The sequence below is a fragment of the Falco rusticolus genome, chromosome 12 (assembly GCF_015220075.1).
Source record: "Falco rusticolus isolate bFalRus1 chromosome 12, bFalRus1.pri, whole genome shotgun sequence".
In the NCBI taxonomy this organism is placed as follows: domain Eukaryota; kingdom Metazoa; phylum Chordata; class Aves; order Falconiformes; family Falconidae; genus Falco; species Falco rusticolus.
The window spans coordinates 21,946,275-21,971,483 of record NC_051198.1 but is presented as its reverse complement, the minus strand read 5'-3'; the positions used below and the strand labels follow the sequence as shown (position 1 = coordinate 21,971,483).

The window sequence follows — 25,209 nt, the reverse complement described above, 5'->3', positions numbered from 1 at the left end:
AAAACCCAAACTGTAAACTAGGAGCTTATCAGCTGGAAATAAGTAATTTTATACTGAAGTCGTCATGCTCCTCATTCACTCTGATCGTAAGCCAGCTGGTGATGTCACTAAGAAAGTAAGCCATGTCATCGTACGGGGCAACAGAAGAGGGTTTTCACTAGTGCTGTGGAAATACTTTTCTTTGTATCAAATCTGAAACCTCATCTGGAAATTCTGTGTTCAGGTCCATCATCCCAGTTCAAGAAACACCAGCTGAACTGGGAAGAGGGACAGATAATAGGTGCTAAGGTGATTAAGGGGAAGGAGTTGTTCCTGTGAAGGACAGCTAAAAGTGCTTGGCTTGTGTCAGCTAGGGAAGTAAAGGATTGTTTTCCCTGAAAGATATGAGTTGGGGTGGGGGAGACACAGTTGCTATCTGTACCAAGGAAAAAAGAAAGTTATTTAAACCAAAGGTCAGTGTTGGTACAGAAAAACAAATGGGCCATGGAAGAACAAGTGTAGTGTAGAGCAGACTAATGGAAGCTTAGCAGTGAGAATTACTGGGGAATAAATGGTGCGGCAAATCTGCCCATGTGTGAAAATGCATATGGGGAAAGGAGGATGGGACTTATCACGGGGTTTTTTTAGGGTTTGGTTGTTTAGGTTTTTTTAAAGTTGCATTTGGGTTTGGTGTGTTTTGGTTTTTTTTTAATTTAAGAGCATTTATACAGGAAAAAAGGCTTTGTCTTAAATGCTTGTGCAATTCCTCCAGTGATTGCAAATATGAAGTGTGGAGATCAGCTGCTGATGGTATCTAATTGCCTAAATTGTGTGGGTTTTAAGATTAAAAATTGACACTGCTATATTGTTACTCTTTGAATCATTCATCTCTTGTTCTTGTATGAGTAGCTGTGATTCCATAATGCTGCAGCAAGTACATCATCTCTGGTATCTTTAGAGTTTTTATATCCACTGTTCAGGATTAACAACAACAAAAGTGGTTCGTATCGTTTAAGCTTTGTGCATCTCAGTAAATTTTAATGCAAATTATTTAGTATGCTGATGTAAATATATGCAAACAATCTGCTTATCATAAAACTGATGCATTCACAAGATACATTTAATTTAGTGTTGTAGGTCAGAAAATGTCAAAATAGGAAAAAGTGAACTTTTTTAATTGTCAGCTGTTATCTCCTGCCAGTCTCTTGTCTAAACAGGCATTTCAGTAAAATCTTTCTGGAAAACTGTGTGGCAAATCACAGTGCTTCCTGAGGCTGTATGACTGGCTGGCCAATGAATGTTCAAACAACATAAGGAAACTGTTGTTAAAAAAAAAATAAAATGTGTGTATATTTATACTTTCAAGAGGAACCTTGAGAATATATGTGTGTTGCTGCTTCACGGTATAGAAAACCATTACCAAGCAACTGTGAAGTTTAATATGGAATCCATTCAATTTTATCATACAGATGTTACTAAAACTTCAAAAATTACACAGAAAACTTACTTGACAGTTGGTTCTCCCTGCAAAAGTTGACTACAGTGAGGACAGCTGCTTTTAAGGAATGAAATGAAAATTATTCTTAATAATTATAAGGGCTTTTGTTTGGATTTTTTTTATATTTTCTTGAAGGCAACTGATACTGCTGGAGAATTTTTTGAAAGTTTAAATAGCACAGAAGTAACCAACTAATTGTTTGTGGGCATGGTTGCTGGGACAAACGGTGATGGTAAGGAATCGTGCGTTAGGCTATCGTTCCTGCTTCAGAAGCATTAAATGCATTTTCTTTTCTCTTTTAGGAGCTTTTCCTCCACTGCAGGGTCAAACAAAAGCTATTTCTCGGGAGATGACCCTCAGTAACCTGTGGCTAGTTGGCATACAATCACTTGCATTTTTGTCAGGCGGTATGTGGTACTGTATCTTTCAGTATTTTTATCATTGCCTATTTTAAAAGTGGAATGGGACCTGAGGACACAGTGGGAATCCAGGCTCTTGCAAATGAGTATCATGTTGTATGTGCAAATGTGAATATTCAAGAGTAAAGGAAAATACTGGACAGACTCTTGCCTCTCTTTGGGGAATTTTAAGCTCCACTAAAAGTAAAGATCAGTAACGTAGTGACCTGATGATGTATTATTTTAAGAATTGTCTGTATTTTTAAAAATGTATACTCTCACCCACACTTAAGCGAATTCAGCATTTGGACAAAAGGTGCAATTGTACAACCACCGTAGAAGAATGTCTGTGACAAGAAAGCTCTGTCACCGCCAGTATTTCTTGGCATTGTAGTTAGAGCTCAGAAAATTCAGCAACTCGTCTCTTCAGTAGTCTGTACAGCATTGGTGTGGTAGAGATTCCTCATTTGCACAACTTGTACTTTATTGCAACTCATTGTGCTGGAGTCAAAGATACTCAGCAGAGCTGGTGGTGGTATCTTTGTGGCTACGCAGTCAGCAGTTGTTGTATTAGACACATTGATCTAAAACCAAGACCCAAATAAGATCCAGCGTCAAGTGTGTTTTGTGAGGAATCAGTCCTCAAAAAAGCATTGCAGCAGCATCGTGTGATTAAAAGCTATCCACATTTGATGAATCAGCCCATCCCTGCTGTGGTCTTACCACCAGCTCCCTGAATTCCATGTGCTACCAGTATCTCATATTATGAGAAAACTTGGAAAATACAAAGTCACTTGGTTAATTTTCCCTTTTTGTTCAGAATGCATCTTAATGATCATTATCAGTTTTGAAAATGCACTTTTAAAGGTGAAAATACAGTGAAGGAAAGGCATAAAACTTAGGGAATAGAGGAAACCTTTATTTGTCACCCGTTGGAAGGCAGAGCAATTCTAGCTGTTTCTGAAGGTCTGCTGGTGCTGCTGGTGATTTTTAGCCACCTTTGTATTTTGTATACTGCAGTCCAACCAAGGTGACCTTTGAGTGGTTTATAGAGGCCTTTTTCTCCCCGCTAGTTGCAACCGCGCTAAATATACTTGTGGGAGAGTTTAAATAATTCAATGCCAATCATCTTAATGTTTTGCTAAGGAGTAATAGAAGAAAAACTAGTTTTTTAAAAATTAAAAATAGGTATAATTGCTATCATAAATCCATAGGAAGATACTACTGCAAAAAAAAAAAAAGGTAAATACTCCAAGTAACTACATGGAGGGCAGTATTAATTAGCTCACCACTGTGCTGAAATCTTACTGGAAGAAAGATGAGTTGAATTGAAGGGCAAACTGGAACAGAAGACACGTTAGGATGCTTTTGAAAGGATGCCTATGATGTATGGCCGTACTTCTGGCAGGTCTAGTTGGCATTATGTTCATGTGATTATATACAGATTTGAGAGAGCTGTTCCTAAAATAAAACTAATCTCTCTAAATACAAGCAGGATAGCCAGAACTTCAAATGTTGGCACACTGCCTTTTACAGAGTAATTTTACTGAGAACAAAGCCAGCCCTCGGTAGTTTTGGCTCTGAGTTAGCAGTATTGATCCCCCTGCTCTCCCGCTCCTGCCACATGAATCACAGTGGGTGGTGTGCAGAATATGAAAGCTAGCCCGTGTTCCTTTTGCGGGGGGAGCTGAGAGCATACTAAAATACAAAGCAATGCCAATTTCCCTGGCTTAATGGAAAAATACCTGGTCAAATATGCCACCCCTGCCTCCCCAAAAGCAGTAGTTTTATCCTAAGGTAGCTCAGTGGGGATGGTTGCAAAATGATACCCCATAGTAAGTTCCCCTGAACTGAGTCCCCTCATTGACTGGGAAGAATCACTGCGGCTGCCAGGGAAAGGGCAGCGTTTGCCTACAGCTTCATGTTTTCAATAAGACACCGTTTCCAAATCCCAGCTCTTTACACCCAGTCACACACCGCACCTGAATTCTGGTATAATGTAAAATCAGTTTAAAGAAAGGTATGCCCTGAAAGGGAGGCAGTCTTGGGAGTATTTTCTTTTCCTGTTGCTCTTGCTAAAGTACAGCTGATGGAATGAATGTATTGAATCTGCCATTTTACAGGAGGGTGTTGGGACAGCCCAGCGCCGTTACCAAAAGTGGTTCTGTGTGCTGCATGTGGGCGTAAATGGACTCGCAACACTGCAAATTGCAGATGGCAAGCTACTTATTTCTGTCCTCTACTAGGTGGTTTGATCAGAACCCCAGAGATGCCCATAGTACAGCTGGTTTTATTTTGAGCTAGGACAGACTGGAGTGATATAAAAAGGGAAGTTTATATAAGCAGATTGCACAGCAGTAGCTCACATCAGGAGATTGTTCTTTATAGACCCTGTGAACTCTGTGTAAGAGCACACTGTTTTTTCAAATGCAGTATTTTTTTTCCAGTGGATTGCAGTCAATAGTGAGTGTTCACATGCTGCCTAAAGAAATTAGTAATGCGCAATAATGTTTCAGATAATCATTCGATTTATCTGGTCCTGTTCATTTTCAGTTCATTCCTCTGTAGTTCTTTTACTATCGTGAGACATTTGTTTTCAAGCACTGATTGTTGTTTCGATAGGTGAGTAAGTAGTATTAGGTCTTGGGCTTCTTTCCTGCCTGCACTGGAAAATGTGAAGAGTGCCTGGCGTTGTGTCTCCTTACGGCTGAGTTGCTGTAGATGACAGTGGAATGAAACCATTGTCAGGAAACTCCAAAGTACCCTCCCGGCATGAACTTGGATGCTGCTTCATGAAAGAGAATAAATTGGATAAAAGAAGTTTTTCTATTAAGGGAAAAGCACAAAATGGATACAACATAGAGGAGATTCTGTGCTAATAATACCATTATTGGTCAAGACTGTTTGGAGCTTAGCAGGCAAGTGTGTAAACATCAGTTCCTGTCGGTTGCAGTTCAGTCCTACCTTCTGGCAGTTGGCTCGTGTCACAGATGTAGTGGGCATTTTGCTGAGCCATCCATGGGCTTCCTCTTCTGAAGCATTCAAAATGCATTTGGTAGAAAACGGTGTTAATGAAGCCTACATTTGATCACAAAATGGTTAATTAATGTATGTTTGACTATATTAGGGGCAAATAAAATGGAAGAATGTATAAAGTGTTAAAGAATGAAAAATTCACAGAAAAAATGCTGTTGCACACAGAAGTGAGAACACAGCGATTTAAGCCTATTGTGAATAAAGATGGTTCTCTGCCAGGGTTGCACACAAAACATCTGTACGTTTCTATGTTTAATTGTTCATAAACAAGTTGTTACATTTTGAGTCGATGTAAGTCCTAATGGTATAGCGTTGCTGCTCTTCAAAGCCCATGACATGAGGAGTGTCTGCTCCTTCACAACGAGCAGCGTTTTCTTCAGTGCCCGTTGGTGAGCGCGCTTTCCTTACAGGTTCTCTTGTATTCTACATACGGTTCTATCAAGTATTGCAGTAACGATGTCTCTTGCAGGAGGGATTTTTTTTTTTTTTAAGCTGCTCTCACCAGATTTTGAAAAGCGCTATTTCAGCTTAACCTGCATGCTGGAAAATTATAAGCTTCCTTCTCGCTCCTGCAGCCCCAGCATCAAAAGAAGATGCATCTTATTGCAGTAAAAATACAATGATCACTGTGGTACCGTTCATTGTTCACTTGTTTTGCAAATGATGTAACTTTTTTTGTCTGACACTGCCGTAAAGTGCTGTTCACTTTTTTCACCTGTTTGTACAAGATAATACAGATACCGATCACTGTGTGTGACAGGACTCAACTGCTCCGCTTTGCCTTGACATAAAATTTTGGGACCAAAGGTACTTCAAACTGGGATTTCCAAATCATGAGTCCGGGGTTGGGTGCGTTCTCCTGATAGGCAGCTGGAGATTTTGTGGTGATCTGATACAGTCACACAAAATAATTACACATCTGGGGACTGTATCGTTTGGAAATAATGGAGCCATATGAAATAAAAGGTTATTTTTCAAAATTGCGTATTTGATAGTTTTTACACTTTTTTAAAAAGAACAACAATTGGAAGAGCAAAATTGAAACCGTTCTCTGGTTTAAAATGTCGGCATACATTATGAACACTTCCGAGCAGCTTTTTTTTTTTCTGTGAAAACTGTAGACTACCTGGCTGTGATACAAAACAAATCTTTAAAAGGATTCTATGCATTTTAAAATTAAACCTTTTATTTTAAAATTGGATGAAGTAATTATTCATTGAACAACTGTCCTATTAAAGTTCCTTAAAATTACTCTAAATGGTGTTCATTCTGTATGACAAAAATTGGTTTTCTTGATACCAGTTATTTTCACCTCCGATTCTCTCCTTTCCTTCTGTGTTACCTGCATTTTTGGTTTGTGTGATAAAATGGATGCAGAAGCCTTTTGTGATTTTGCAAAGGGCTGGTTGTGTTTGGAATTCTCTTATTGAATTTGTTCTCATTGGATTTTTTTTAATCAAATCTTTCCAGCACCCAAGATACCTTTCAGAAATGTACACAGAAACCAGAAGCAGCATTTCTCTACAGAGGTTATTAGATGTCTTTCCCCATTTTTTTTTTTTTTTGGTGTGTGGCAAAAATAAAGCTGGGTTGGTTTTTTTTCATGATTATTTAATGTGCTTCTAATCCTTAATAGATGTTTTTTCTTTGATGGTTGTATTTATCGTGCTTATATCTATTAGATACACAATCTCTATTGTGCTTACCATAAACACAACTAATAGTGAAATAATGCTTTGTTTCGTGATACAGCTGCAGTGTTAATTTGTGGTAGATAACATTGCTTATTGGAGTGTTCACGAGGAAAGGCACAGAAACAAATGTTTCTATGCCAGAAGTGGTACGGGGAGGAGCGAAGCAGTAGGGAGGAAGGGGGAAAGTAGCTTCTGCAGCACTTGCTCCCTCCAGCACCCGCTGGAAACTGCTGGTGCTCAGGCTGCAGTTTCTCTGCAGGTCACTGCTTAGCAATGAGTCTCCTGAAGTGTCTGAGGGCCGAGGGCATGCCACGGGCAGAACCCGGGCCATCGACCCCGGATTGCCACCATCCTAGAAAGATGTGAATGCAAACCTTTTGCAATCAAGGCTGTAATCATTTTGTAGATACATATATTTTTGAACAGAGTGGTCTGTTTTTAAACAACTTCAGCTAGGCAAAGCAATATCAAGTGGAACAGTGTGCCCGTCATTCTGTGGCCCTGGCATCTCTCGCTAGCGATAGCTCTTTAGCTCCGTGTTGCCTTTCATGTTAACTGCTGGTGCGTAATATTGCAATATATAACAAAGAAAAAAAGAACTCCTTGGAGCATAGTAAGACATCTTGCACAATTTCCAAAACAAGCACCATGGTTGTAGTTACGTCTACCTCTTGGTTTCCCTTCTGGGTTTTGTCTTGGTTTGTCTGTGTGGTGTTTTTCTGTGAGGGGTGAGGGGAATCGGGGAGTGGGAGGGAGAAAGTGGGAGGGAAGACTTGAAATCTGAATATTAAGACACTGGTGGGGGATCCAGTGCTTACCAGCCGTGTTGTCATATTGAAAAAGCCATTGTTTTTAATTCCTGCCTAGTACAAAATGTTTGTTTTAAAAAAATCCTTCCTGCCAGAAAGAAAAATGTATTTTTAAAAAGAAAAGACATCCCTCTTTTGGCTATGAGAATGTCAGCTGTATGAGTTGTGACCATATCATGACATGCTGATCAGATATAAATAAATTTTTATCTCTCAGGACTCTATCTTGTATTTTTACTCTTCTGGTCATGGTCAGAAGTTTTCTGAAAGGATGCTCTGCATATTTAGATATCAGTAATTTCAGCTGAGGCAGCAAATAAAAAACGTATGTGAATGTAATGTGCGCTTACTCCAGTTTACAAAGAAATGTTCCTTCTTGATTGAAAAAATTCACCCTGTGAAATGTACTGAAAGGCTTGCCGCAGGTTAGCTCAGGGCCCAGGGGAACTGCTGCTGTTCGGTTCCAGGTATTTCTCTCCCTCCTCCTCCTCCTGCCTCTTTGAGAGCTGCTGTGAGCTTCAGCTATACCATAACGTAGCACACTTAGCCCGTGGGCACGTGGGAGAGAGTACGTAACTTCCAGGCTGACTGTAAACGGGTGGCTTCTTTTGGAAGAAGCGGCAGTGTAGTGGGCAGAGCTGTAAGAATGGGGCTGGCAGCGGACTGGGGGTCTGAAGCGTGGGCAAAAACGGGCACCACAGGTGGTCAGATGTGTTATGCGCTGTGGTCACCTTTTCTTTCCTTCCAAGATCACAGTATCTTTCTGAAAAAAAGGCTTTCTTGTTAATATCTTTATATAGCTAGAATCTGTAAGTATTTAAACTTCCAGTATGCCCTTAGGTTCTCTGTGGAATAAGGAAGAGGTCTCTTCAGTCAGTTGTCCTTTCTAACGTCAGTCTGGTTTTGTACCGAATTAGCCAGTTGGTTTGATTAAGACTTCTCCGTGAAGTTGGAGAAGCGATACATCGGGAAATTCAGAGCAGCTAGTGCTAGCATCTAGTGCAGCTGAAGAAAGGCTGCTTATGTTTTTACTTTAAAAAAAAAAATAATTGTAGAATTTGTAAATGATGCTATTGCACAAGTATTAAAGGGTGACAAGAACGGATAATTGATCTATGAGTATTAAAGATGGCAAGGAGCTCACTGGATTTTTAAGTTTACCTTGGAAAATTTGGGAAAGTTCCAAAAAAGTGGACATTGTGACAAGGATAAGTAAGATCAAACTCTAGGCCTATGCAATAAGCTAAGGTCAGTAAGGTCCGTGGGCATGGCCTTGGGAAAAAGCAACAATGGTTTTGCTAAACAAAATGACGGATCTAAACTTGAGATGGCAAGTGCAGCCAACTACGGTATGACAGAATATAGCTCATACTTTGTAATCTCACTTGAGAGTCTGAAGGAGAGAAACTAGGAAAGGCCAGTTTAGACTATATTGCTTTTGAAAAGAAAATTTTCCGTTTGCAGTTAACTAGTATAATTCTGCAGATCTGTTTAACAATGGACAATATTTTCATAAATGATATTATTCTACCGATTTGTTATTTATGAGGACAAGTCACCGAGTACTCCACATCACTTCGTAAAGGGTGTGTTTGACAGTAAGCAGAAGGAAGGTCATCTAGCCACAATAGATGTCTATCAGGAAGAGAAATGATCCCAGAAGACAGTGGCACTGAAAAGAGTTTAGAGACTGGCACCTGATGTCTGCATATGAGTTTCCGTTGTAAATAAATACTTGTAAATAAATAAATGGGCAGATCTGACCCTTTGAGCAGATCATGCCCAGTAAAAGCAGAGGGTGGTAGGAGTTTGGTCTGCAGCATTAGTGAGACCATATATTGAATATTGACTCAAAATGGCTCTGCAAGATGGAAAAGTTGATGAACTAGCCTTTCCCTCCCCAGAGCGTCCTTGTTTCTAGGCTAGGCACAGATGGCTGGCTGGTGAGTTGAAATGAATGCTGCCCAGCCCCTTGGAACGGTTTTCCTCACCTCCGAGGGGTGGCTGGCTGCTCACTGCTCCTCCTGGCTGTCATGTCTTTGGTGAAACTGCACACTCCCTGCTCTGAGTGAGCTATGGCGCTTTAACTCATCGGCCTGCCACACCTTGGACCTTCTTTTCTTTTCCCTTGCCCCATAATTTTGCCTGTTTTCTAGGGAAGAATCATTGTCCTTAATCCACTGGCCCTCCCCTCAGAAGCAGCGGACTCCATCGCACAGGAGGTTAGAAGCTGGAACTTCGGGTTTAGATGCAACAACGTTAAACACTCCTGCTCAGTAACTTCAGTCACACCCGCACCTACCACCAACACGTCCAGTCAGCAAGCCTGTTTCCTTCTTTTCTTGCACACACCTTTTCTGAGGAGGTGGTGATAGGTGCAGCAGCACTGTGAACCCCCCAGCCTGCCAGAGCTTTCTCCCAAGGTGAAGCTGCTGGATATTCTTCTCACTCCACACTTTTGAAAACACTGAAGATGCTTTTGTGGTTGTTCTTGTGTTCCCTTATGCCTGTGTTTTTCTTAGGCCGACACATTGCATCTTAACTCATCGGCAAGTATGTGAAGGGTAGAAGGCTAGACCGAGTAGATAAGGGCTGTCCTGCACCTGTATCTTGAAGTGCACAGGATGTTACGCATCCTTCTGAACAAGAAGGAACACTCCCTCCACTGGACAAGAAGGTGATTTTCCTGCATTGAAAATGGCAAACATAAAATCTGCAGAACAGACCCAATGGCTTGGCATGGGGCGGGGGAGACAGGGTTGCTGCTGCTTTGAGTAAATTCTCCCTCGCAGCTGGTAGAGGCAGTGGAACATTTTATGTGCCGTGCTCTGCTCTGTCACACCACAGCCAACGGCTTACGGGGCCTGTGCGTGACAGGCACAATTGTAAGAGCCTTCAGAGCTGAACCTCATATACTATAATTAGGGTGGGGTTGTTTTCCTAGGAAGTTTCTTAGACAAAACTGATGACAAAAGTAAGTATAAATATTATCTTAATAGACCAGTAGAGTCCTAAAACTAATTGCCCACAAGCCTGCAGTAATAGTTGCTGAAACAGCATTGATGAACTACTGCTGGATTATTTTTTGGCAACTAAATTTTCTCCCGCTTCTGTTTATTCCAATACTGCATATTGATTCCATTGTCACTGAAAATTGTAGCTGATGGGTTTTCTTACTCCAGCCATTGCCCTGTGGTGATATTCACGAGGCGTGCTATGTGTTTTATGTTTACACTGAAGCTGTTAGCCAGCATTCGGAACAGTAGTATGTTTTGCAGACAGCTAAGTATTTGCTAAGTGGACAGAACATGAATGGGATGACAGTCTCCAAAGGTTGGCTGTAACACCTACTACTGTGTTCCCCTTACACAAGTCTCTCAGTCGTGCTAACAGAAGGATCTAGATCAAGACTGATTTTTAGCATTAGCTGTTGAATAAACTTACACACACACACATGAAGCTATACCACCCCACCCTCTAAAAGACTCCAGACAGAGCCAATTAAAGTTACAAAGGTAATCTGGAAAAACTTATTTAAGTGAAAGAATAAAGTCTAGTCTGCTTAGTTTATCCAAAGGTGAGTAAAATACAATTCTGTTATGTACAAGTACTCAGCAGGTGCTGTCAGTCATGGACTGCAGTCTGGAAGAAAAGATTTAAGATGCAGCAATTCAGTGCAAAATCTAGCCGGGTTCAGAACAAGGAAGGCAGGGAAAGCTCTGCCTTGGGTATGTGCTCAGTTCTCCATCCCTCAAGTCTTGAAATCAAAACTGTTGTCTTAAATATTTTATTACAGAGCTGAAGTAGAAGTAGGTACTGTTTAGCCTAATTACAGTGGGAGGTTACGACCTACATTATGCAGGTAACTAGACTAGGTAATTGTCATGATGGTTTCTGGCCTGCAAGTCTATGAAACTTGCAATTTTATTAGTAGATAGATGGCCAATTATTTTTTTAGGCTTGTAACTTCTCAACACAACGTTTCTGTTTTCTACTTCAGGCTTGCGAAGACCCTGATTCTACAAGAAACAGCAACAAATACAGTACTAATGTTTCAGCCTACTCAATAATTTTCATATTTGGAGTTACTATTAAAATGCTTTCCTTTATTACATAAACACAGATGACTGGAGCTAGAGAATGAGGCCCCAGAGATGTCTGAGCCATTATCCTCACACCCAGAATAGCCAGAACAAGTGCCTCAGGGAAAATTGTAAGGATCCCTGGAGTGGATGAGCATCGAGTAACCTTGCTATATATAGGAATTTTCTTCCGAACCCTTCCATTAGAAGCTGGATTATGTCCTGGCCTGCTGAAATTTATATCCCTATGTTGTTTTTCTTTTAGTTTGCTTCCTCAGTATTGGGTTTGTTTTGTTGTTCTGATATTTTTTTGAGCTTGGGGAGGTCAATGAGTCCTGCAGGCCACTTACAAGCACTTTCAAAAGTCCACTTTGTTTCAGAAAAAGCTTAACTTGTTAGAAATGTTCTGGTTTTGCATTGGTTGTTCCTTCCCTCTTGTGTTATGAGGAGGTTTAAACAAAAAAATCCCTGATGTAGCTTTTTTTTCTCTACTTTTCCTGGGTTTATATACCTCTGTCAGCCTACCACAACTGAGGCTTTCTCTGAACTATTTAAATGTCTGGTCTCATTCTGGTAGATCCATCACCTGCATAGTTAAGTTCCTTCTGCTTTTTATTATAACATTCAGAGAATTGATTGTCCTATCAGTATAATTTATTTAAATACAGCTTGATGGTGAGAGGATTAGATTTATTAATGGATTTACCATTAGTGATTTCCTGACTCCAGTGAAACGTGTATAAATCAAGCAGTAAATACGTTAGCAGCTGCAGCAGAAAAAATCTTCTGCCATTAGTTTTTAATTTCCTGCACAAAAATACACACATTTAATTTTATTGCATAGTGAAGACGACTGAAAAGATGAAGCTGTTCCATAAGGTAAAGTGAGCTAATGGGGAATCTACTTTCTTCATCCTAGTCTGTCTGTCTTCAGAAAGCAAAGCAAAACCCACTCAAATGAAGTTAAGTTTAATAAGCCTCTGCTGGTATCCCCCTGAAATCTTGGAGACCCGAGCAGTTGTTTATAGAAACCCATGTGCTGCTACCCTGAACCAGAGCCACTGGTTGAGAGCTCTTTGGGGAGCAGCTCTGTCTCCCTAAAGTTGATCTATGAAAAGTTGGCCTCTGATTTTTATTTACGGACCTTTAATTTATCATATGAAAATAAAATCAAAATATTTTTAAGCCAAAAGGTGAAGATGTGGAAAAACTAAATACTACTATGCAAAAAGCTCCTGATCTTTATTTTCTGGTTTGCATGTCTCTCTCCAGCACTTTGTTGTGCAAGGAGGTATTGTATGTGCTGCATATGGTAATGCAGGCAGCACAGCAAACCTGAGTTTATTAAAGGTAGATATCACAAGGTCAGAAGTGCCAGTTTCACTAATTAGTGCAATCCTGACTAAGAACAGTTACATGACTTTATTTTTAATGAGCACAAGGATTATGGGAATTTAGATAGAACAATAATCTATTTTTATCTCGTATTTTGTAAGCTCAGACGATGAGTCAAGAATAAGCTGCGTAGTAAGACGGGCCAGAGCCGTAGCTAAATGAACAAAACTGCAGGAACAAAAAGTTCCTTGCTTCGCAGCACTGCATGGAAGCCTCCAGATTATGGCAATAACCCTTGATAGCAGAAGCATGTGTTACAGCGACAAGGTAATGTACAAGTGTGGCACCCACCTAGGAAATTTAGTATGACAAGATTTTTTTAGTTTTTAATAGTTCTGTGTTTGCAGTTCAGGAGGGAAATAAAATACATTTTGCTAACAGTTAATTATACTTATTTCTTCTAACTGCTGCATCGTCTGCTATTGAAGGTTAAGAAGAAGAACTGTTGGGGCGGCGGAGAGGCGTCGACACTAAAAAAGGAGTTGTAGAAAACTGCATCTTTTCAATCAACCAGTCTTCCCCTATGCTATAATCTGAGAAAGGTGTACAAGCTTAACGTTTTAACTTCATCAAGAATTCTTTAAAGACATCGATGGTTGTAAGGAATAAGAGATGCCCAATCTGTAAAGTGGTCAATTACGTTGTCATTACTGTGTGTGGCACTCGGTTAGAGAGTGCCCTGAAGCAGCACCACACAACAGTTTCACAGGCTGTGGGCTGAAAGTAAATGACAACAAACGCAAATAAGGCTCCTGTGCCTAAACCTGACAATTGAATAAGCTGCAACTCAGAATCCATTTCTGGCTCTTCGTAATGTGTCCTTTCATGCTTGGGGTTGTATTGATTTTTAATTATGATTCTTATAAAAATAATTTTTAAACATTTAATAATTTTAAAGCATTGTGTTTTAGTGAAGGGACTAAATGTTGTTAATCCAAGATGTTTTATTTAACACCCATATCTTCCAGAATCAGGATGTGAGATGGTACATAGACTTTCTTCCTAGAAAAAACATGGTATTTCAATTTAATAAAAAATAAAAAAACAACAAACACCCCACATTTCTTTGAAATGAAAGCCTATGTTCTTACGTCACTGCTGTCAATGTATGCCTCGAAGACGGTTGGGTGTGTTACTGTGATGATAGCTGTTACTTAAGACTAAATTACTGAGTAAGCAATAAGGTGCATGCAGGAGTCCTGGGTATGTGTTTCCGTGAGGAGTAGGAGTTGACTTACATGATTATGCAAAATGTATGTTCTCTGCTCTGCACTGAGATTTGCTTACTCTCTTTCCTGCCTTGTGCAATGACTGCTAGTAATTAAATCAAACATCGAAGATGGTATCTCCTTTTCGCCAGGAAGACATTTGCATTTCTGAAAAGCTGGAGGCAGACAAAATCGAATTAGTGGGAAAGTAAGAACAATTTTCTACAGCTCGAGAAATGGGAAAGGGGACTCATAGCTTTTAAAGGGTCATTAAATTTCATTCAGAAAAGGATGGGGATAGAAAGCTAGCTTGCTTTGTCCACCTGGGGTCTCTCTGCAAATGCAACCTAGGTTAAGTGGGTATGCCCAGCACCTACAGTTTGTTGGCTTAATGCCTGCCCTTGAATGCCTTCAAGATTAGATTCAGAATAGTGTGACTTTCTCCTGTCCTTATAAACCTTTACAAAACTTTTTACTTTTCCCAATTAATTTGCTTTTATCCCTACCTGACCAAAGTTCTACATAGTTTTAGGAAGATTGGATCTCATGAGGCACCATCTACTTGGATATCTGATTCAAAAAACTTGTGTGCTCTGGTAGGTCCCTGTATTCCAGTACATTTTCCAGGGGGCTGAAAAGATAATGAAGTGTACTCCCACTGTGCTACATGAGCTGCCTGAATCATTTGCAGTACAAGCATGGGTGTGGACAAAGTATTTTTGGGGGATTAATCTTAGTTGGGAAGGTAAATTGACTCTTTGTATCCCATAGGGATTTATAATAACAGTTGATAATTGAGTCTTTTTTAGATACTACCTTTTCAGATAAAACATAGACCAGAATTTTTGATATATCAGAATGTAACATTACTGTCAGGAAAAGTTAAACTGGGTCTGATTTGTATTGTGTTGAATTTCCTCAGTCAAGCAAATCCCCATGGTACTAAAAACTGGGTGATACAACATTTGGATTGACATTTCATGCCCAGGATCCCATTTTAGGTTGCAAACAAGAAGCTTAAGAGCACACGGAGAATCTAAAATTTAGCATGAAGGATAAAATTATGGTTTCAGTTGTGCACAAGGCTGTGGGCTGCTTGCTGGCTATTGTTTGTTCTTTGTACTCCAAACAAAAGTTGCTGCAAACATGATTGTACAGGCCAGCCTGTAAGAGAGTACTGACTTTTGGCAAAGTCCACAGTTCCTTTAAGATCATAAGCCTCTGCTAAACACTTCCCAAATGTAAAATCCTTCCAGAAATTATCTGCTGCAGCTAGAGAGAAACCTGCTATTTCTATCTATTTCTCATTTGACAGTTGGAGAACATTTCTGAAAGAACAGCTTGTAGCTGCCAGCTGCACCTGGATTGCTCAATACCTTACTACCTGAATAGTACAGAATGACAGCATTACTTCACCTGCTGTGGTTCTGCAGAGGCTCTGCTACCTCAGTCCTTCAGGACACTGAGTATCTTTCTTCCAACTTGCATCATCAGTGGAAGTTTCCAGTACTAAACTGTTAGTCCTTCATCCTCTCCAAAAGGAGATGTAGAAATAAGAGGATTATTACATCTATGGTGAGATTTTTGGACTGGACGTGTTTGTTATTTTAAAAGATCTTTCAAACTGGTTGCTGTCATGAGTTTTCTCTGGTGATGTAGCAGGTTACTAATTACATTACACTCACCTCATCTGTGGTAGATACCAGTACTTGTTAAACTGACTATCAACCAGATTTACTAGGAAGGCCTGGGCTTCTGTGGCCTTGGCTTAGCATCTGTATCCCTTGCTGTGCTGGCCCAAACAGGAATTTCTTGGACCAATAGCTGTGGCATCTTGAGCTTGTCCTCAACCAGTGACTGAGGGATTTTACAATAAATGTTCTAGCTAAATAGCCAACGAGAAGCTGCTCTCTTATCAGCCTTCCTTTCTCCCTGCCCACATGCTGTTCCAGACCTAGGGAAGAACTCTGCTGACAATGTTCTCTCTGGATTTTTAGCTAAGTAATGGCTCATACTTAAGCCTCACGTGATGAGAAAGCTCACTTACTTATCTCAGGACAGCTCCGTAAAACACAGAAGGTAAAGAGGTGGAAAGGTACTTCTATTCTGCCATGTCTACAAGGAAGACTTAGAAAGACTTTTAGAGGTTGCAATTTGCTTTACCATTTGCATAAGAGTGGAAAGAAAAGGTAGTAAGTGCATGTGTGGTAAATTTAAAAAGAAAAGTAGCATTTACAGCTGCTTAGTTTAAAGTGATGAGTAAACATGATGTAGGGGATGCATTACTGTATGTAGGGATTGCACTGTAGTGGAAAGTCTTCCAGGTTTATAAAACATTAATTTTTATGTTTTTAAGTCATGAGGAATCTAGGATTAGCATTAGTTATGTATAGACCAAATGTTAGGGCTAGCAGATTCCTTTTTTACATTGTGTAATGGCTTTTTCTCAACAAAAGATGTTTCAGGGAGGGAATGAATGTCAAAGTAAATGCCTGAGGCTGGAGTTGGGACACGTGATTGCCTAACTTGGGTGAGATGCCCTGTGGAAGAGTACTGCTCAAACACAATCTCTCACACCAGGTCAAGCCTACATCACTAGGTAATGTTTAAAACACAATCTGCAGCCAGTTCCTAGCGATGTGTGCAATCAGTGAAAAGCAGCCTCTGAAACTGCCTGTTCACAGCAGTGCCTCTCCTGTCTGCCGTACTGGCTCCCTCCGTGTTCCCCAATGGATGAGAGCACTAAGGTCTTAATTCAGTGTCCTCATCTGATTTATCTGTGGCAGGTGAAGAGCTTACTGCTGGCACCTTTCAGTTTCTCTGCTAGTGGTCACCACTATACATTAAAGTTGTAGATGGGCGGTATGCTTTCAGATGTAAGATTCAGAGTGTGGCATATTGATTTGAACGGGCCCTGATTTCAGTTTGTATTAACACACCAGGCCAAGAATTGAGGCAGCAGAAGGCTGACTAATAATCCTTGTTTGATCTCACTATGCTGGTCTGAGAGGCTACCAAACAGAGCTAGAGGAGAAGGAGAAGAAAAGTTCAAGGAAGAAAAAAACAGACTTTAGGACAAGGGTCTGTTGAACTCACCACTGAAGACGAGGTTATGGGACAAGTACTCAGTTCACCTTTATGGGTGTTGGTTGTCCCTCCAGCAGCAATTAAATGCTCTCCCCTGCCCTCTTTTGAATGGTTCCTTGCTAGGGGACCCATAGTGTTTGTATTACAATGTGCCTCTTCCTGCCTTTTACTCTTTTCTGATATAAAGCACCTTACTTCTAGCTTGTTCTTTCCAAAAATCGGAAGAAACTTGACTGAAGCAGTTGATTTGAATATTAAGAGATAGGAAGCAGCTTTATCGAAATAATTATGTACAGGCTTACAGTGGTTTAGTTAAACTGATTCAAGCATACTTGAGCATGCTTATTTTGCTCTGAGACATAGCTTCTACTGTTCCTCCTGAGTCTCCAAATGCTCTAGTTGTATTGTTGTAAGCAATGCCTTGAACTGGTGCTGCACTGCAGCTCTGCATGTAGACTAGTATCTCCCTTTTCTCTCCTGCGTCTATTATAACTGCAGAAGTAACACCCAGAGTTAGGAGTTATTATAATAGTAAAATAGCCTGCTCTGGCAAATTGTATCAAGCTTTGAAAACACCTTCCATAACTAAACAGAGGTGATCTTGTTCTTACTTTCAGGGAGAATGAGAACAATGTCTCAAAAGAACCAGGTCACCTGTTCCTTGGACCCCTTTTTAATGGGTGGGTGTGTTCATATCTCTGATGCAATGTATTAACAGGAACACTGACCCCTACGAAGCATATGCCTCTTATCCTTGTTGACTAATGCACACTAATAGAAACTGTGGGTGAAGCGCCGTTATGTAATTGTGCTTGTGTTGCAGACATTGAACCTTCCGTGACATAACAGATCCTGTATTAAAGACAGAAGCAGCTTTATCCTAAGTATTATGGCTAATGTGAACAGACCTAAACATGAGCAGATGCACTGCTGCTACGTACAGTGTTATGCTACTCTGCCATTAATAATTTTCATTTTAAAAAACATATATTGTTTAATTTGTTCATAGAGAAAAAACGGATCTTTGGGTTCTGAAGGTTTTGTAGTTTAACATCTGTGGTGTTATAAAGTCAGTATTAGATAATTGTAAGATGTACATTAAGCAACATATTTTGACCTTGACTACTCAAATCTCAATTATTCAACCCTTCTGGTTATTATAAAAGGGGTCAGGTCATCTGATGTCTACTAATTAAAATAAAAAATAAAAATGTTCCAAATTGTCTGAAACCTCAAAACATACTTAGTATACCAGCAGAGAGAAAGATTAAAAATGTGGAGGGGGGGGAGGGAAAAGAAAATGAAAGGCCCAATTCATCAAAAGACTATTGATTTCAACACTGAAATGTTGGAGGCCATTTCAATAGTTTAAACAACACATGCAGCCTTGTGGTCAGTCCACTGGACTGCATCAGAAGTCTGGGAAGTCATGCCCCTCTGGCCTACCAAGTGACTTTGCTTCTCTGTGCTTTTGTGTTCTGCACTGAATAACAATGACAAAAACCTTGTGCCCACCCAACCCAAAACCTAGCTATTTTCTGGCAGCACAATGTGCTGGATTACCTTGTGGAGGGATCAAACACCAGATTCTGTGATTCTGTCTAAAGTGAAACTACAAAGACTAGGTAACAGGTCAGTGTTTCCCACTGGATGTGACCCATATGACTTTCACCCCAGCAACACAGGACTAACAATTCCATTTCAAGTGAGGTTTAAACTGGGGTCCTGCACCTTGTGGTATGTCTTCTAGGCTTCCTCTTTGCTTGGTGCACATCCCATACAACCACAGACTGTGTCCTCAGATTTTCTAGACACTGATACCTTATTTTCACTCAAAATTATAAGTTATCTTTCTTTGATTGTCACTCCAGTACACCAGTACTATTTAATCAATGAATACTAAAGGACATTGCTATTTTTTACAAGTAGTTGAATCACAGACAGCTAAAGCAGTAATATTCATCTGAATTTTTCATTTAAAAAATGAAACCTTTCATGGAGCTGATGTAAGCTGTCTGTGTGAGCCAACAGGCGACAGGATTGATTGATTTCACAGGGACTGTGCAGAATTCAGTGATCTGTACCACTTGAGAAGCAGAGAGCAAATGGGCATGCTGTTACTGAACTTACTGAATTAAAGCTATAGTGCAGGCCAGCACATCTTAAGCAGGAGAATTCAAAGCCAATTCTTGCTAATTAGGTGTCACATTATAACTATATAGTATGTTTTTCTATTAAAGACATTAGGAAAGGCCTACTGGGAAAAGTATTTTACTAAACTGAATAACAGAAGATACTGCCTCTTCCTGCAGTCTTGCTTAAATCGTATCCATGTAGTTACAATGATCTATAGAGAGTTAAGCATCCATTTTTAGATACTTTGACACAATATATAGCAGCAAAGCAAGCATGAAGCTTCCAGGAAGTGTGCTGCAAGGTACAGCTAAGCTGAACATGTAAGAAAGTGATTGAAAGGCAATTTCTAATAGACACATCAATGTAAGAGAAATAAGAAAATATAGTGGATTGTACCCCAAAAAAATCATTATAAAAGTCTAACATCCACTTAAATTGTACCCTTGCTCCTTTGTTTCTGAGGTTAATCATTGGTCACGTCCAACTGGACACAATGACCTATCACTTCATCTCCATAAACATTTGTATGTTGACTGACGTTAATTGAGATAACTAACATCTTTACTGCTATGGCACTTTCACAGTAACACTACTCCTTTTTGGCATACACACAGCTGTTGGCCTTCCTGGGTCTCCCCATTAGCTTAGGTAAAAGCATACTCGGGGGGGGGGGGGAAAACCTGAACTTGCCTATGACTTTCCTGTTAATGCTAACATTGTAAGTGCAAGTGTACTACACTTGTCCTGGTTTGAGCTGGAATAGAGTTTAATTTTCTTCCCAGTAGCTGGTATGGGGCTGTGTTTCGGATCTGTGCTGAAAACAGCGCTGGTAACCCAGGGATGTTCCCGTTACTGCTGAGCAGCGCCTACCCAGAGCCAAGGGCTTTTCTGCCTCTCACACCGCCCCCGCAGCGAGGGGGCTGGGGGTGCACAAGGAGCTGGGGGGGGGCACCACTGGGACAGCTGCCCCCAGTGACCAAGGGGATGTCCCATGCCATATGGCGTCATGCTCAGCATGTAAAGCTGGGGGAAGGAGAAGGAAGAGGGGAACGTTCAGAGTGATGGTGTTTGTCTTCCTGTTACACGTGATGGAGCCCGGCTTCCCTGGGGATGGCCGAACACCCGCCTGCCCATGGGAAGCGGTGAATGAATTCCATGTTTTGCTTTGCTTGCGTGTGTGGCTTTTGCCTTACCTATTAAACTCTCTTTATTTATGTCCACAAGTTTTCTCACTTTTACTCTTCTGATTCTCTCCCCTTTCCTGCCGTGGGGGGAGTGAGTGAGCCAAGCAGCTGTGTGGTGCTCAGTTGCCAGCTGGGGTTAAACCATGACAACACTATAAGCCTCCTAAAGAATAAGATGTATTAAAATAACTATTTGGACTGTCTTCAGCTAGCCAGGCCAAAGAACAGGCTGCTTCTTGTACTTTTAGCTACACTTTTTTCATCAGCCTATTGCATAATGGAATACTGACCTTAAGACCAAAAACCTAGGTTCGATTGTAACAAAGGACAGCTCTAAAATGAGGCTCAATACTTTATATTTTCAAGGCATTAGAAGTGTAGTTTATCCATATATGACATTTTTCATTATGAAATGTATAGACAAAATTATGTTCTCCATTCTCTGCCTCATATTAGCAATCTGCAATAAAATATGCTATAGGAATGTTGCATTATCCCCAAACCAAAAAGTTTTAAAATATAGAATGCTTATATTAAGAGGTGAGATTATTAAATGCTTATCCAGAACATGAAAAAGAATTCAGCCCTGTCATGACAAGCATATGGAAATTATCTTTAAAACATTAAAATGCCTTTAGAGTATTGTATTGCCATAAAACAGAAGGTTGTCTGGGAGTCTTGATGTTGTGTTTCCATCGCACATATTAGGGATTGCAGAAATATCCCCAGTTTCCTAAGGAGAAATGGTTTTTGTGGTTGATCCATCTGTTGTTCCCCTGCTCCATAGCTTTCAGGCCTATTGGCCATACTCAGGTGCATTTAAATCATGTAGAAGTCTCAAGTGTGATCCTAAGAGGTTTTTTACTGAAAAATTGGTAACTAGACAGAGGGCACACTCCCCCGTTTAATGACCCCCATGAGATAAAAGTAGCAGAACACAAGCATTTTACATAACCTGGTCAGCTGGCCAATCTGTGGATGGCTGCACAGTAACTGCAGCGTGTGCTGTCTATGCCCAGTGGGCATTCCAGGGAAACATGCAGCAGCACTACTATTATGGGGTGGGAAGTAGTGTAGGAGACAAAGAACTCAAATCTGTAGGAATCCAGTGCTTGTTGTTACTCCTTTCTTTGAGGAGTAATTCTTGACTTGTGCAATAAATTACTAGAGGATAAATGTATGAGAATATTAATAATGAAAGCATCTTGCTCTTCTATGCTGCAATGCATCAAAATAACAAAATCTTGATCACTACCTGTCTCCTGTGAAGCGGGTAACAGAGCTCGTTTCATTCCAGAGAAACAGAACTGACACACAGCTACTGTGCCTGACTTGCCTATGGCTGCACAGGAAAGCCAACAGGGAGTGTTTCTGTCAAAACAAACCTCACCATTTTTAACAGCAGCATGTGGGTAACTGGCTTCCTGTTGTCCTTGTTTAAAGGAAAGGAAGGACTTACTCAAAAGTGGAGCTAGACAACTGCATTCTGGTTGTAGTCTACTGAAATAATTGCTACCTGGAAATAGCAAATATGTTGCTTGCTAGACCAAGCAAGTGATTCTTTTATTTCTGTAGAAGTTACATTTACAGAAGCCCCCTGAAACCATCTTGTTTCCTGAAGCTTTTCAAGTATCATACTTCAACTGATTTTTATAGATGATGTCTTTCTATTATAGTCACTGTAATACAGGTCTAGTTAATAAAATAAACGCCTACACTAGCTATTCTGAGTGAATTCAGAGATGAGGTACCTATTGACTTGAATAGAGCTGAGACGTCGTGTTAATACCTTAGTACATCATTAAGTTCTGATTTCACAAATTCAGCTGTTAAGATATTAAAAGGTAAGGAAATTTCTTTCATCAGCTGAACAGGAACCTATAGGGGTATCTGGCATGGCAGGAGCCCAGCTCACACAAGGTAGGTTGAAATCACGTTTCTTTTCAGAAAGGGGAAAAGAAGATAAAGGGAAGTGAGGCTGTTCTGAGTGGAGTATAAAGAGACTGCAGACAGGTTTTCTTTACCCTAGGCCATTCATTATTTCAGGACTTTGCCTCATTCTCAGGGTTGCAAGACCTAAATTACTGTGTGTGTCTTAAAACATCAAATCATTAAGATCCACTCTGTGTAGGGACTGCAGCCAGCAGTGTCCATTTTTATCATTATATTGGCCTCAATGCTATTAATTCTGCATTGATACCAGTGTTAGAAAGAAAGGAATTGTGCATATTTAAAATTTAACCTGTACTGATTTTCCTAGCTACGTACACAGAATGCATCCTTTCACTGCCAGTTTGTTTTGGGCAGTTAGTGGAAAAAGTCAGAAAAAAATGTTTTCCTGTTTCCTGATGGAAATAGCTTTAGACATCCTATGATTTGAGCAAGGTGTTGGACCACATGATCTCCAAAAATCCCTTCCAATCAAAATTTGTCTGTGATTCTATGCCTGACATGTTTAGAAGGAGTTGCCACTTCCTGTGGACCTGTGTGTGTTACGCGCTTTGTAGCCCCTTGCTGATTATTTTCTGTCTCCAAGCCAGAGTTGCAGTTTTGTGGGACTTTAGGGCTCATGTATCCACAGAGGCTGTTGAGTCCAAAGTTGCTGCTCTGCCTAGACAGCAGCGTATACGCATATGCATTGTGTATGGGGTTGTCTACTGTTCACAAATTCCTTGTAGCACCAAAACCTGTGGGCAGGGGGGTGAAATGAGGACAGGATGACAATGTTCATAGCAGAAATACCTCACAGTAATAGTTGTCATCTCCATTACTATCAAATTAATTCTGAATTGTTGCCCATCATACACTGTTTAGCTTGAGGGAAGTGAAATGTTGGCTTTGCTTCCATGGCAGAAATGAGAATAGTTCAGCCCTCTGAGGAGCCTTGCAGAGTGGCAAACGAAATGTCAAATATTGTTTGGTCAAAGAGGGTTCTTGAAATCCTCTGAGAAATACTCCTTGCTCTATACACTTTATCTCCATCATATATATGAAACAGAGAAGTGGAGCTTTTTATTTAGGAAGTATCAGCTTTCAGACAAAGCTGGGGATGTTTGTAGTTGAGGCTACATTTGGACTGAGACATAAGTTTTACAGACCAAATCTGCACTTTCAAACAACTATACTTCAATTTGCAGGCAGTAAAGAACAGCAGATGGGACAACAGACTGAAATTCAGCGTTAGCAGGCTCCATTTCTGGATCAACAATTAACTCGTCATGTGACACCAGGCAGTTCCATGGCACTATCACCATTCCTTTAATCCAGCACAGTGAGAATCAGTGCAGCAGACCTTCTAGTCCAAATTAACTATCTCAATATTTAAACTCTTAGACAGAATGTAGATTTAGGCACTCTGATAAATGAGTTTGTGTGACAGTAAGTGTTAAATATCTCAATAAATGAAAGAACATCTATTTAGATGCCTATTTTGAATTAAAATCCCAAAGAGGTTTGTTTCTGCCTTTGTAGTGTACATATTATGTCTAGAGAAAGGAAAAAATGAGCATACGCTGAAGAGAAAACAAGGAAAGCTGATCCCTCTGTGGACCTTAATGAGTTTTTCCCTGGATGCCTTTCTATCAAGTTGCTGGTTCATTTAATTTTTTTCTTCCCTCACTTGAAGATGTGAGTTCTTCTTGGATCACCCAGTTTACCAAACTGAGATTTTGTAGAAATACATTGAAGAAGAAAATGGGAACGTGCAGCACAAGTCCTGTCTCTAAGAGTCATTTAGAGGTCTTGAGAAAGAAGCTAATGGTGCTGAGTTTAATGTCATGGCCTTGCCTAGAAAGCAGTATTAAGCCGAGTGCTACCAGACATGTACGTTAATACCAGAACTATCTTAGATGTATGGCGTGTGAGATAATGATTAGGCCTTCTGGTCTATGATGCTACTGGTGTACTGTACTAAGAGAATTAAATGTTTAAAAATCACATACTTGGGGTGATTACACAAAACCTGGATTATTCTCTGTGGTCAAGCAACTGCCACTGTTGCTTAAGGCTTCACAGATTAATGGTAATCCTCCATTTTGCAAAGTGACCTTAAAACTGCAGTCAAAAAGGAACTTAGAAATTCTGATGACAGTCTGCACTAATTACTTTGTGTGCAAGTAGGTACAAGTAGTTTGCTACATGTGCATTCTATATGCCTGGCTAAAACCAATGCAAGATTCTCAGCAGGAGCCGGTGAGAAAACAGCTAATGGGAGCCCAGGTGCAACTGGTAAGGTCACCTCAAGGAGAGATCAACCTCTGTATTTCCTGGTGTGGAGTTGAGAGACTCTATGGATTTTGCCTTCTCCCTCCTTTATTCCCTGGGCTCATAATGGTGGCTGTGTGGCTCCCTGTGGCCAGAGGGAGAATCATTTTTTTCTGTAGTGAGCAGCTCCGGTGATTTTATTTGTGGGGTCACTGACATAATTCTAGGAGGTGGCGTTGTAACTTGCGGCTGATAAATGCTTAAGTCTATTCCATATAAAGCTTGCGAGCATGACTAATTAATATAATAATCACCTCTAGCAGAGAACACATTAACTGCCTGAACTCTCAGGATTTAGAAGATCAGAGAGAACAAGTTGGAAGACACTGAGAAATCGAATTAGCAGATTCTCAGGATGGCAGCCAGTAAGAGACTTCATGCACTCATGTGTGCTAAGGGATGAGCTCTGTGCCCTGGGGACCCTGGCAAAGCTGCAGTCT

General features: G+C 40.4%; 1 protein-coding gene across 3 annotated transcripts in view; it reads left to right on the top strand.

Annotated features, from left to right (window-relative positions):
• Nucleotides 1-7,633, top strand: part of LPGAT1 (lysophosphatidylglycerol acyltransferase 1) — a 67,148-nt gene extending 59,515 nt beyond the window's left edge. For all 3 annotated transcript variants that reach the window (XM_037405251.1, XM_037405250.1, XM_037405252.1), the window contains one exon: nt 1,780-7,633. In XM_037405251.1, the coding sequence (XP_037261148.1) occupies nt 1,780-1,931 (152 nt within the window). In that variant the 3' untranslated portion in view covers nt 1,932-7,633. The remainder of the gene's footprint in view (nt 1-1,779) is intronic.
• The last annotated feature ends 17,576 nt before the right edge of the window (nt 7,634-25,209 follow it).